Genomic DNA, 13,771 nt, shown 5'->3' with positions numbered 1-13,771 from the left:
TGTTTAGTTAGTTATATATTTATATAATAGCAATGATTTAGATATAATATTTTATGAAAGAAACTATTGGATCCTAAATTTAGGAGGTTTCAAAACCGTTCGTCGATTCGTCGGTGTGGATTCCAAAAGTACTTCAAAGAGCCTGTCCGTCGTCAAATTAGAGGCAGCTCCTGGGATGGAGCCTGCACGGCGTCGATCTTAAACAAGGCTTCGAGCTTAAACGATCGATTTCGATGGATTTAAACTAATATCTACTAAAACTTGGATAAATCTACTGGAAAGCGGATAAAAATATGCTAGAAACATAATGGCAAGTAATTCAAATTAAAATGCATAAATGAAAACTAAAAACTATGAAAAGAAAATAGAAAAATATGCGAGTTCGTCTTCTTGTCCATGTGTGTGATGTATTTTTTTCTAATTTTAATCCTAAGATAGAATAACCGTCACTTCTTCCGTCAACCACCTGGTAACCTTCTTCCATCAACCACCTGGTAACCTTCTTCCATACTCTTAGCCGGTCCATGGGGATGTGTCCCCAACAACCTCGAATTATATGAAATCTTCGGTTTTTCTCTTGTTGGCTTGTTTCATGGAGCTTTTTGAATAAAGTATGAAAGTGCATAGGTCATCCACTGTGAAATTATTAATCCAGAGCCAATTGAGGTAGTTATCCAATCTGTTGCTTTTTATCTTGTGGAGACAACCTTTCTCTACTGCGTGGAAGCACCGCAGTCCAATGGAAGTAATTGTTTTTAACCCAATGGAGACAGAAATTTCTGACTTTATGGAAACATTATTCCGGAATGGAGGCGCTATAGTCCGAGGAGTTGCTGCCCTAAGTCCATGGAGGCTGCTACTTTCGACCTTATGGAAACATCACAATCCAATGGAAGTTGTTGCCTTCGGCTCTGTGGAGACAACAGTTTTTGGCTCAAAGGCATGAAGTTCCATTGTTGTTCGGCGGCTCCGTGGCCAAGGAGCTTTGGCTCCACTTTTGTCTTTGAACCTCCTTACGTTCAGGTGCTTTTGGACCCATGTCCAACAGAACTAATATATTCTTATAATACACTATGATTGTTGTATAGTAAAAGATTGAACGCAAACTAAAAATACTGTAATAACTAATTGAGCCTTTGATGAAACAAGAGATATAATCAAGCTATACTATTCTTCAACCAAAGAAGCTGTAGAGAAGTGATGATAAAAGTTTGTAACCAGTCACAGAATACTTTGCACTTATAAAATAGAGTTGCAAATGATATTGAAAAACCAAGGCTTTGTTCAGATAGATGTTTTTGAAGATTTTTTGAATTTTGAAAAAAAAAATGATATTTAATTTGATATTTTGTGATAAAAAATTGTGTATTTGAAGTGATACTTTTGAAAAAAATATAATACAAATGAAAAAAAAATGAGCAGTATAATTTACAGAAATGGAAAGATGATAAGCGTCACATCGTATTTGATATATAGTATGAATAAAGTACAAATAACTAAAATAATTTGTAATGATATTTATGTAATATATTGTAAGTTGTAAATGTATTTATAATGTTAAATAGATAATATCTTTACTATAAAAACATAAAAGTGATACTCTGTTATGGGATATACCATAATAGAAAAATTGATAATTTGTTAAGAGACGGAAAAGTAATATTTTTGTAATTTGTATAAAAATAAAAATATTTTGGTAATGATATTGAGTCGAGATTGATGAAGTAATATATAGATATTGCTTTCCTTAATTTAGCATGTCTGAGTATGAGTGTACTTTAATGTAACAACTACCATAAAACAAAATTAAACCTCAATATATATTAATCTGTCTCGTTACAGATAACTCATTTTTTTGTCCCTTCCACAAAAATGTAGTATGCTTTAGTATATTTATTAATCTTAAATACATTTAAAAAAATATAAATTAATTTAATTATCTATATCTCTCTTCAATTAAAAAATATTTTCTTCTTATTTTTCATAAAATTGAATTAATAATAATGACAACTAAATATATATATTTTTTATTTATTTGTATTATATAAAATTTTATTCTCTATTGAATAATATCATATTATATATATTTTATTGAAAAATAATATTAAAATATTTAAACACATATTTTAATTTTATTTTAATCATTAAATAACTAATCCTTATTATTTATACTAATTTATAATCTTTGCTCAAATTAAAAGCTTAATTTTATTATATTTCTTCAATTTGAAAATTGTTTGGTTTTTCGGGTTTGATTTTAAAATATTTGATTTGGATTTTAAATTCAAATAATATTTAATTAGATATTTTGTGATAAGAAAAAATATATATTTTCAGAAAAATCGTAAAATTTATCAATCCCTTTGCAAGTGACTGCGGCGGTGGTGGGCACTATACAGCTGCACTAATACGTAGTGTATACATGCACGCATTTCTCGATCGAATGGTTGGCTTGATAAGCAAATTGAATTTGCATATCCTCACAACACAAGCAACAACCATGCAATACTATATATATATATATTAGTACTCTTTGTCCGCGCGACTGACATATTTTGACATGTGACATATTTTGAAGATGCCGAGTCAATTAAATATATTAATTAATTAATTTATTTTTTAATAAATATAATTGTCTCATATAAAAAGTATACAAAAATAGGCCCATTTGAGCGTCATATGTAAAATGATGGATCGGCATTTAGGTGTGATGAAGAACCAACCCTCACTTGCCACCACGTTCAACTCACTTTCCATGTCCCAAATAATGATTCCATTTCCATACCCAAATGGCAGTATGAATAATGATGGGTGGGGTGAAAACAATCAATACCAAACTTTGAGAAAGATAAGTACACAATAATCATCAATCTGTCTATATATTTTGGGAAAAAGATGAAAGTTTTAACCATCAACAAAATCTAATGAAGGTAAAATATAAAATCTCACAACCTAAAGATGAACCTAAAGCTAGCTAGTCTATCGTTGAAAAACGAAACGAAACCAAATCGTAGAAATTGGAGAGTGAAAGAATATTAATTGATTACCCGAAAATTGACTTTGCTGCCATCGATTAGCTCTTCAAACCTTTCAGCTAGCAATTTCACCAATTCAGAATCAACAAAATAACCAACCTTAATTTCCTTGAGACGATGACAGCCGGCAGCCCTTCCAAAAGGTTTCTAGCAATATAATCATTTGAGCAAGCTATCGAAAATTTCACCCTCGGACTTCCATTAACCTTTGATGCAATTCCAGATCTATCGGAGTTCTCAAAGTTGTCTTGTAAAGGATTGTCTGATAGTGTGAGACTAAATATAATTTTTATTTTAGATGAAATGATATTTAAATTAAATATATTTTATTAGTATCGGATGCAGAATAACTGTCACATCGAGGTGCAAGCGGAGGTATGTGAAACTTGCATATTCATATGCCGCAAATGGAAACGGGCGGGACTCGAACTCGAAACCTAGCATAGACTCTAGTACAATGTCGGATGCAAAATGACCGATTCACATATCGAATGCAGAATGACTGTCTTACTTAAAAGTTCGAACCGTTAAAGAAATGCAATCATTAATTATTTATCCACAAATAGGAGTCCCCAACAAGCCTCCTCAACTGCAAATGGGCTATGCGAAACTTGTACATGCATATACCGTAAATAGGAACAGGCGGGACTTGAACTTGAGACTAAATACTCTAATACCATATTAAGAAGGGATCCAGCTTCCAAAATAATATTTAGTTTGGAAGTCTGGATCCCTTCATAATATGGTATCAGAAGCAATGGTGCTCGTATTAGCCGTTGATCTGATATAAATTTTTTAGATTATTATCTCGAGGGAGAAGTGATGAATATTGTCCCACATTAGATATGATGTGGAAACTCCTTGACATATAAGGTGAAGACCACTCCATTTATCACCGATTGGTTTTATATTGGAATCTCGGATTGTAAATTTTAAAATATTTATATCATAATTTAATTATAAAATAAATAAATATATTTATACATAATTAACATATTAATTTTATAAAATAAATTATTTTTTTAATATATATTACTCCCTCCGTCCCACTAAATTGTAATATTTAGGTTAAACACGGAGTTTTAGGTATTGTGTAATTAATAAGTAATTAAGAAGTCTATTAGTAAAAATAATTATAATTTAATAAAAATAATTATAGGTTAAAATTAAAATGACTAAATAGTTTAATTAAAATAAAAAAATTATAAATTTTAATATTTAAAATCTATAATTATATTTAAAAAAAATGACAAATTATGTTAAACGGATCCAAATAGAAATATGAGACAAATTTAATGGGATGAAGGGAATAATATATTTATTAATTAAAAAGTGATAAAAATAAATTTTACAAATAAGTATTATTTTTAAAATATTAAAAAAAGAAAAGAAAAGAAAAGAAAGTATAATAGCAAATTAGCAATAGCAGGAAGTGTACCAAAGAAGCCCTAAATTAGAAATGTCCATATTAAGAACGATCCCAGCTACGCTTGTGATTAAGTCAAATATATTTTAATCTAATAGTAGTAAAGTTTATACTAATCGGTATTTATTAATTTAATAAAAACTATATATGAGATCAAAATTCAAATGGTATTAATCACCAACTGTGGGCAAGTTCAAGCTGGGGCTGGGGCTGGGGCTGGGGCTGGGGCGTACGCAGGCACAATATCAGTCCGATGTATGTATCTCCTCGCCCGCCTCTTTATAAGGGCGGCGCCGACGCCACTTTTGTTCTGCTACTACATGTGCGTTTCATAAAAGCACTTTGGTAAATTCCCAAATTAATCAATTAATTAGATAAATAAAATAATTATTTTTTCGTTCTAAGTCAATAATTTAATTTATTATTATTTTTATCATTTTTATTCTTTCTTATTTAAAATATTAATTTTGAATAAATATCAAAATAATCTTAAATATTTTAATTAATTATAAAATATTATTATTTTTTAATAATAATAATAATAATATTGAGACAAGTATTTTAAAAAAAATAAGTATAATAATAATAATAATAATTATTATTATTATTTTAATTTTAAGAAAAATACATTATATTGAGACAAGTATATGATATTGGATGAGATTGTCTTGTCTACTCCCATTTTTTTCCGGCCCATTTAAATATTACATATATACGTTTTATTTTTTATTTTTGTTTTATATAAGGGGGTAACCCGGAGCCCCAAACTAAGTTTTACAAAGTAATGTGCTATACTTTACATATAAAATGTCAATTTTTTTCTATTTTATATAATTTGTTAATTATTTTTAAAAAAATAATTATATATTTTTAATTATATTTTAAATGTTATACTTTATAATTTTAATTAAACTATTTAATCATTTTAACATTAATCTAAAACTATTTTTATTAATATACATTTTAATTATTTATTAATTATATTTTTACTTAAATTACGGTGTTTACACTGCTAATATGGATGGATGGATGGATGGATGGAGTATATCGAGATTGGGGAGGGGGAGGGGTTGGTTCGTAATAAATGAAGTTTGAACAACCGACCCGAGCTGTACTGCGTTGCGCAGTCTCATTAATTGATTACCATACATAACTTGTTTGTTTGATTACTCTCATCCACTCATTTACCAATAATAATATAAAACTGAAATATCTGCTTGCTTACAAAATACAGTAGAATACAGATGATACTGTAAAGTGTATATAACGTGTATGTACTGTACGTAGAATGAATGAATGAATGAATGATAAAGATCTCTCATGAATCCATCAGTAAGTACCCCCACGGCCCGCCTAGCTACTACCTAGCTAGCTAGCTAGCTAGCCAGCCAGCCATAAATTACAATGATACTCCGTAGTAGCAGCAGCAGCAGCAGCAGCAGTATTTAATAGGTGGGGGCAGGCAGGCAGGCAATGCAAGGCAAGGCAATCTTATCTTGGGCGTCTACAAAAGGTGGATGGGAATCCCCATATCCATCAATCACTTCATCTTTTTGCTTGCGTGCTTGCCTGGAACTTGGTTAGGCCGTTAGTTAGTTAGTTATACAGACATATACATACATATATATATATACATATCTCATACCCAAGAGGAGGAGGAGGAAGAAGACGACCTTATAGTACATTATAGTATTAATTACTGAAATGGCACAGTCGTCATCAGCATCAGCATCATCTTCGTCCTTGTCGCTCTTGGCCTGCGGCGGCAGGAGTCGATCTAATTATTACAACACGCTCACGCTCACATCAATGCCTCGTCGTCGTCACCTGAATCTCAATCTGAACCTGAACCTGAAGCTGATGGAGGGGTTTGGTCATCGTCGTCCTCAACCAAAGCTTTACCCTCTTTCGGACCAGCAGCGGTTGTCTGCAGTGGTCACCCATGTTCAATTATCGCCCACTCCCACTCCCACTCCCACTCCCACCCACACTCCCACTAACATCATCGTCCCTCTCCAGAAACAAAACCCTGACAGGTCAAATTAAATATACTAGATAAATATTCTTCTTCTTCAATTTAATTAGCATGTATGTTTGTACGTATGTATGTATGTATGTGTAATGTATGGATGGATGGGATGGGATGGATCAGGTGGGTGCACGAAATAGAGCTTGTTGTGAGGGACTACGAGTTGGATCAGTTTGGAGTGGTCAACAATGCTGTTTATGCCAATTATTGCCAGCATGGTAATTAGCTATGTAATATATATATATCTGCGATTCATGATATGATATTAATTTGATGATGGGTGGGTGAGGATGCAGCGCGCCATGAGCTGTTGCATACGTGTACAAGCTCCAACGCCGATGAAATTGCCCGTTCTGGCTTCTCACTGGTTACATCCGAGATGTCAATTAAGTTCATTGCGCCTTTGAAGGTCAGGTCGTCGTCGTCGTCTATTCAAATTTCAAAATCAATCAATTAATTAACCTAGCTAGCTAGCTACTTATTTATTTACTTCTTGGTACATACAGAGTGGGGATCGATTTGTGGTGAAGACAAAGATTCCTGGATGGTCCAAAACTCGCTTGTTCATGGAGCAAGCCATCTTCAGACTTCCCAAATTTGAGGTACATTATCTTGCCGATCCCCATGGATACATCTACTTAATTAATTATTAATTAATTTTCTCAATATATATATAATTAAATTTGGTTGGTATATATGGTACTATATATATATATGCATATGCAGTTGGTGGTGGCCGCAAAAGCTACGACGGTATGGATAGACAAGAAGAATCGGCCGATGCGGATTCCTGAGTTGACCAGAGCGGAAATCAGTCAGCTCTATTACGACAGATCATCTGATCACGTCTCTCAGCGAGGACTCTCCACCAATTCCATCCATCCAACTCAACTCAATTAATTAATTCAACGACTACTCCTCCCTCCACATCTCTTCTATTGAAGAAGATTAAATATACCTATTACTTATAACATGATCGCATATATATATATCCCAATTCCATGATTGCTGCTGCTGCTGCTGCTGCTGCTGCACTGGTTTTCAATTAATATTTAATTTGTAAGAACTATATATATGTATAAGATAATTAATTAAGCGAGTGCGGGTGCCATGTCAATTTCATCTCTTATATGCTTAGACTAAAATATATATATATATATATATATCTCCCTATATATAAAAATAATGCTCACTATATGAATGCAGCAATATGTCTGCGTGTAATTATATTATATATATATATATATATGATTAATTAATTAAATGAATATTAAACTGCCGATCCTTTCCATCTTGAAGGCCTGCCTGCCCATACTTTATTATTCGGGAACAAAACACAGAGGCTGGGCAACTACATACAGCAACCTCTATCTCTATGTTCCCTATATGTATATATCTTCATTCTAACCTAACACACATGCTAAAATATTATTTAAAATATTGATTTGGTTAAATGTTAATGACTTGATTCATATTAAATATTACGCGTTTTATTTGCTGGCCGTGCGAGCTTTATTAATGCGCATTCCAGAAGAAGAAGAAGAAGAAGAAGAAAGAAGAAGAAGAAGAAGAAGAAGAAGAAGGTGATGGTGGCAATATAATTAATTGGTGAGATCAGCGAGCCTACTCGCTATATGATATATATATAATTTGAACTGAAGGAGACCGACCTTACATACAAAACTCCAACCTTCTCTGTGGTTGAATGACATGAATTATTTGGGACAAGTGACTATATATTGTGATTCTATTTCTGTGTTATTATTGTGTTTTGTGGTATTTCTTCAAATACTACTACTGTCTATAGGGCCTTTCTTGGTTGCAAGTGTCGGCAGTTTTCCTGTTGAGTGAGTCATCATCAATTCGATGAGAGATTCAACTCAAAGCTGATTCTGGGGCGATCAAACTCTGTTTTAGCAGCAAGTAATATAGAGATGAGACAGAGACATATATATATATATATATATATATAATTAATTGCATTTGCATGAGACAATCTGCGTTGGTGCAGTTTGATTGTCTCAATCTCAATAAGCCACTTCTCATATGCTAGTTTTCCGAAAATGGATGTTTTTTTCTTTTGTACAAACATGTTGCATCAAGTGAAGATACAAACTTGCAATACATTATCTAGTCTATTTAACAGAGGGAGGGAGGCACTTGTGCTTGGTTCTTCATCCAAATATTTGGTTAAGAGTAGCAGCCAAGCGGACTCCACCCTGTGCTAGCCGCATGTTGACAACTGGATATCTAGACACGAAGTAGTCGTCTGCAGAATTAATTAATTAATAGTCCCTCCATTTCATTTTATCATGCCAAATTAATATGAACCAACATCCAACAAAATAATAATACAAATTATAAAATTATGTACAGAGTACCTCCCAGGAAGGAACCTTCATCCACTCCTTTGTATGCCCAGTCACAGGCTGCTTTGATACCTTCCGTCGCGTATCTGCGCACATATTTGCCATATGGATTTTTGCACAATATATAACTAAGTCAAGGTAGTATTAATGATTAAAACTTACGCATCTGGGCATGCCGTCTTGCTACAGGCCTCCCATGCCTTTGCCTGGCTAGCCCACACTGTCTGTTAGATGTCATGAGAGTTCATTAACATTACAGGTGTGGAAACAAACAATAGCATAACTCAGTTTCTCATGGATGATGATGGTATATGGTATATGAAATACTGTAATGTTCTTCTGGAGTGTCTCGATAAGTTGGTCTACACTAGAATCATAAAACCTTTCTTCTTCTGTCTCAATAATCTCGTCGTCCCATACCTGGAGGATTTTTTTAACAGATTTCAGTTCCCATAAATAAAAAACTATTTGTTTTGCCCATGTATTGCAAACCGAACATACATGATGAAGAACTGCTTTTCTTCTGTACCAATGCACGTCAATGGTGTTTCCTCCCCTGTCTGCAGTAAATCCAACATGTAGAGGCTGCATAGGAGAATTGAAGTGCTTCTCTAGTAAGTAAATTTCCTTGGCAAACGAGCTCTAGTTAGGAACAAACCTGATGGATGTCTCCAATAAAATGAGCTAGGAAGAGAAGTGCTTCTGTGAGATTATCTGATGATCAGCCAATTCAAGACTCTCATTTAGTAAGAGAGACGAAACATTTATAGTTAAAAACACGTGTGTTAATTAACAGGTTACATTGAGAATCAGATCTTCCGTAGCTCAATAACTGGCTAGTATAATTGTATATTGCTCCGGCAACACATCTATCTGGCATGCCATCCTCATCTTTGCAATCCCCTGTGTGTGTGTAAGAGAAGACTCAGCATCAACAGTTGTGTAAACCTTGCTATAAAACAAGGTATAGTTATGCTATTCTCGGTAATCAGTAGCCAATAATTCTACTGTAAAAGAATGGTTCTCACTTCTGTATTGATAGGTGCAGAGATTATCTGGGGTGTCGATGTAATGAAGAGCGGATGACCAGTGATAACGGAACTTGACATGATCCGCCCATGAACACAAGCTACTGAGGTCATTATCTGCATAGGCAGGCAAGAGATTGGAGACAGCTTCTGCTGCTGCTCTGTTCAATCTTGGCTGCAGCAAAACCATAACATAAAAGTAGATATCAGGAGATGAAGAATCTCAGTGATAAAACCGGGAGTTGAAATTAAGAACCTGAGCAAGTCTGCAAGTGATGAGATGCCCATCAATCCCCCAACCATATGCAAGAGGAATACAAACAAATATCAGGACAACAAATGCCACCAGCCTTTGAACTGAGCAAAGAACCATTCTTGGGTGCACTTTTGGTACATAGCAGCATAGCAAAGTGTGAAAAGTCTATTTATAAAGAGGGTACACAAAATGACAATAAGTGGAATCAAGTTACAAATGTGAATAGTGTGAACAACCTAATTATAAAAAGTGAAAGGCTGCTGAAACTGAACGCTTTTGTTAGACTTTGTTCCCACGGAACTGCCAACTAATTTTAAATTCTGTACGAAACAAATTTCTTTCTTTTGGGGTCATATAAAGTGGTGTAAAACTCGTAGTTAGAGGTCAATGTAACTGTTTTTATATCACCATTAAAAAAGAAGTTCATTACCGGCAATACGATGAGCAGTGCTAATGAAGGATTTCATTAAACCTCAATCCAACTACAGCCAAGGAATCTTCTCAGTTTCCTTTTCTTCATCATGTTCTTCACCTTCATGGCATTTTCCCACTTGCTAGAGTCCCTGTACAAATTCCCCAAAAGCACACTACTTCCAGAACTCTTTGGTTCAAGCTTAGCCAAATGTTTTGCAGCTACCTCTGCAAGATCCAGACAATTATGGAGCCGGCATGCGCCTAATAGTGCTCCCCACACAAAGGAATCAGGCTCCGTAGGCATTCCCTGAATAAAGTCATAGGCCTCAGCAACCATTCCCGCTCTGCCCAGCAGATCCACCATGGATGCATAGTGTTCTGATCTTGGTTTTATGTTGTGTTTCTCCTGCATCAATTGGAACAGACTTTTGCCAACATCGACCATCCCCGCATGTGCACAGGCAGTGAAAGCTGCAGTGAATGTCAGGTGGTCTGGTTTTACTTCTTCTCTCAGCATTTGACAGAAAAATTCAATGGATTCATGGCAATACCCATGGTTTGCAAAACCAAATATCATGGAATTCCAGGTGACAGTACTTCTCTCCGACATTCCCTCGAACAAGTACATTGCTTCGGAAATCAATCCACACTTTGCATACATGTCTATGAGCGCACTCCTTACATGAAGACTAGTTTCGAAGCCCATCACTACTGAAAAACCATGAAACTCCTTGCCACGCCTCAAATCCGCAACACAAGCCGATGCAGACAGTAGGCCACTGATTGTTGCTTCTGCCGGGAGCAACCTCATTCGCAGCATTTCTCGAAAAGCACTAAGTGCCTCTCTGCTGCGAAAATTTTGTGCCAAACCAGAAATTATCGTAGTCCACGATATAACATCAGGTTTAACCCCAGAGGATTCCATTCTTCTGAAAATTAACTGGATCATCACATCATTATTTTCTTGGGAGAACCCTCTGATCAACGTGTTCCATGTCACAATGTCAGGCTTCATACCCAAAGATTTCATCTCCTCAACCAAACTCAATGCTTCTCTAACAAAGCCATTTTGAACGTAACCGTTAACCAGAGCATTTAGAGAAACCAAATCCCTATCCATCATGACATTAAACACATTTCTAGCCCTTCCAACCATCCCACAATTCGAGTACATACAAATCAATGCGCACATCACAAAAGCATCATATTGAAATCCACTTCTGTAAGCAGTAGCATGGAGCTTCTTCCCGGTTTCCAGATCACAGAGTTGTCCACAAGCTTTAAGAACACTAGGCAAAATAATTCTGTCGCACTTCATTCCTAACTTGTGCATTTCCCCAAACACGCCCATGGCCTCCCCGTAATAGCCATTGCAGGCATACGATCCTATGACAGCCACCCAACCCCTAATATTCGACTTGGGAATTTCATCAAACAGCTTTCGAGCACAAACCAATTCTTTGCAACTAGCATAAAAAGCTAGGAGCTTGGCAGCCACCTGAGCAGAACAAGCCAACCCATTGATGATGAGGTGAGCATGGAGCACTCTGCCGGGTATCAAGGCCCCTCTTCTGGTATACACTTGGATAAGCTTTACATACCTACCAGGAAGAAGAGTAGCTGCAGGCATGATCAAAGAGTAGGGTTTCGCTAGCACATCGAATAAGTCCGCAAGCTGAGAAGATCAAATCATTGCAATGCAATGACCAAACTGCATCCACAGATGTGAGGATCTTTTTTCCTACAACTCAAAATAAATCCACTCTTTTGGTTGGAAAAGAAAAGAAAAAATCAAGGCAGTCAAAATTTCAAACGACTACGGGGCGATAACACGGGCATGCTGAGTCTATTGGCTAAACATATAAATGAATCGTGTCAATATGATCGTTCTGTGTTTCGTATGAATAAGACTATAAAATTAATGCTGAACTTAGGCTGTCTTTCTTTGTGGTTCCGAACGCAAATTTCCCTCAAACGTTAATTTCTATTTTTTTACTATCAATTTTTTTTTTATATATTATATTAAATATAATTTATATTAATATATCAAATAAAAGAAAATTTATGCTATCATAAAAAGAAAATTATTTTTCTTTCTAATAAAATAATTATACTCTTTCCAACCCGTCACCATGTAAAAGAACTTCTGGGATTTTGATAATTTGTGCCTTTGTATCATAAATGGTACTCCCTTTTGTCCCGTGTGGTCACACGAAATTTAGGATAAGTATAATTAATAAATAATTAAAATATATTATTAAAAATAATTATTTTGTAATATAAATAATTATAGATTAATATCAAGATAAGTATAATTAAAACTAAAAAAAATTAAATTAAAAAATTTAAAATGAAATTAAAATGTATAATGCGATAGAGGATGTGGGACGGACAGAAACGACAATACGGACATGTTAGGTGGGACGGAGGGTGTAGTATAATTTTATAATTTAGATAATTTTTTTTAATGAATATTAATATATGATTATTTATTAGTTTTGAGTAAGACATATAATGATAATAATTATTATTATATACTTTCATTACAATTTATAGCTAAATATTTAAATATATATTTTGAGTAATAGAGATAAGTAATTTTTTAAAATCTTTTTTAAAATTATGAAGTTTGTTGTTTTGGAGTTTGAATTTTTAGTTGAGATTTGAATAGTAGAAATTTTGAACGATTATTTATTAGTTTAAACGTAAAATTGATTGCTAGTATTATATAGAAAAATAAAAAAATAGTGTTTAATCTGATAATTTTGAGGGAAATTTTCTTTAAGAATAATAGAATTTTGATAAAATTTTATAGAAGTTATTTTTTAAAAAACAATGTAGAATTTTCACATTATTTTTATTTTATATATAATATTATATATCATATCAAATAATTATTTAAATTTAAATATAGTGACAAAAGGATGAGCTGATTGTATGGGTTGGATTATTGACAGTGAAGTTATAGAGGTTCAAATCGCTTTACACCTCCATGTGCTTGCAGTTCGCTTGCCTTGTCGAGTTGATTTAAAATGTACTCGTAGAATAACAGTTGCGGATCCCACCTTATAAGAAATAAAAATAAAATAAAAATGCATATAACAAACCTAAATGTTACTGTAACAAAAAATGTAACCTAAAATTTGTGTATATCCGCGAGTCCACGTTATTTTTTCCTCTCTTTCTCTGTCAACTATTTGGGCCGAGCTTTTTA

General features: G+C 33.9%; 3 protein-coding genes across 3 annotated transcripts; 1 reads left to right on the top strand and 2 right to left on the bottom strand.

Annotated features, from left to right (window-relative positions):
- The first annotated feature begins 5,802 nt into the window (after positions 1–5,802).
- Positions 5,803–7,637, top strand: LOC127245416 (acyl-acyl carrier protein thioesterase ATL4, chloroplastic-like). The gene is made up of 5 exons (XM_051266276.1): positions 5,803–6,497; positions 6,614–6,708; positions 6,787–6,899; positions 6,997–7,092; positions 7,217–7,637. The coding sequence occupies exons 1-5, from the start codon at positions 6,166–6,168 to the stop codon at positions 7,388–7,390; spliced, it is 810 nt and encodes a 269-aa protein (XP_051122233.1). The 5' UTR covers positions 5,803–6,165; the 3' UTR covers positions 7,391–7,637.
- A 790-nt stretch (positions 7,638–8,427) lies between these two features.
- Positions 8,428–10,709, bottom strand: LOC127245415 (endonuclease 2-like). The gene is made up of 10 exons (XM_051266274.1): positions 10,574–10,709; positions 10,144–10,271; positions 9,888–10,062; positions 9,661–9,762; positions 9,518–9,573; positions 9,361–9,444; positions 9,187–9,279; positions 9,022–9,083; positions 8,872–8,945; positions 8,428–8,759 (listed from the first exon to the last, which is right to left on the bottom strand). The coding sequence occupies exons 1-10, from the start codon at positions 10,608–10,610 to the stop codon at positions 8,665–8,667; spliced, it is 906 nt and encodes a 301-aa protein (XP_051122231.1). The 5' UTR covers positions 10,611–10,709; the 3' UTR covers positions 8,428–8,664.
- Positions 10,610–12,487, bottom strand: LOC127245411 (pentatricopeptide repeat-containing protein At5g59600). Its single transcript, XM_051266268.1, has one exon. It carries the CDS (start codon positions 12,185–12,187, stop codon positions 10,610–10,612), a length of 1,578 nt encoding a protein of 525 aa, XP_051122225.1. The 5' UTR covers positions 12,188–12,487.
- Positions 12,488–13,771: the final 1,284 nt, after the last annotated feature.

The sequence above is a fragment of the Andrographis paniculata genome, unplaced genomic scaffold (assembly GCF_009805555.1).
Source record: "Andrographis paniculata isolate CXL003 unplaced genomic scaffold, ASM980555v1 Contig22END, whole genome shotgun sequence".
Taxonomy (NCBI): Eukaryota; Viridiplantae; Streptophyta; class Magnoliopsida; order Lamiales; family Acanthaceae; genus Andrographis; species Andrographis paniculata.
Note: the sequence above shows the minus strand (reverse complement) of the source record. Positions and strands in the feature narration are given on the sequence as shown.

Coding starts and splice junctions, on each gene's coding strand:
- LOC127245411 (XM_051266268.1), bottom strand. CDS start 12,187: ATGCCTGCAGCTACTCTTCTTCCTGGTAGGTATGTAAAGCTTATCCAA.
- LOC127245416 (XM_051266276.1), top strand. CDS start 6,166: ATGGCACAGTCGTCATCAGCATCAGCATCATCTTCGTCCTTGTCGCTC. Junction 6,709..6,786: donor TGCCAATTATTGCCAGCATG/GTAATTAGCTAT, acceptor GTGAGGATGCAG/CGCGCCATGAGCTGTTGCAT. Junction 6,900..6,996: donor AGTTCATTGCGCCTTTGAAG/GTCAGGTCGTCG, acceptor TGGTACATACAG/AGTGGGGATCGATTTGTGGT.
- LOC127245415 (XM_051266274.1), bottom strand. CDS start 10,610: ATGAAATCCTTCATTAGCACTGCTCATCGTATTGCCG. Junction 10,063..10,143: donor TCACTTGCAGACTTGCTCAG/GTTCTTAATTTC, acceptor GTTTTGCTGCAG/CCAAGATTGAACAGAGCAGC. Junction 8,760..8,871: donor TGAAGGTTCCTTCCTGGGAG/GTACTCTGTACA, acceptor TTAATTCTGCAG/ACGACTACTTCGTGTCTAGA.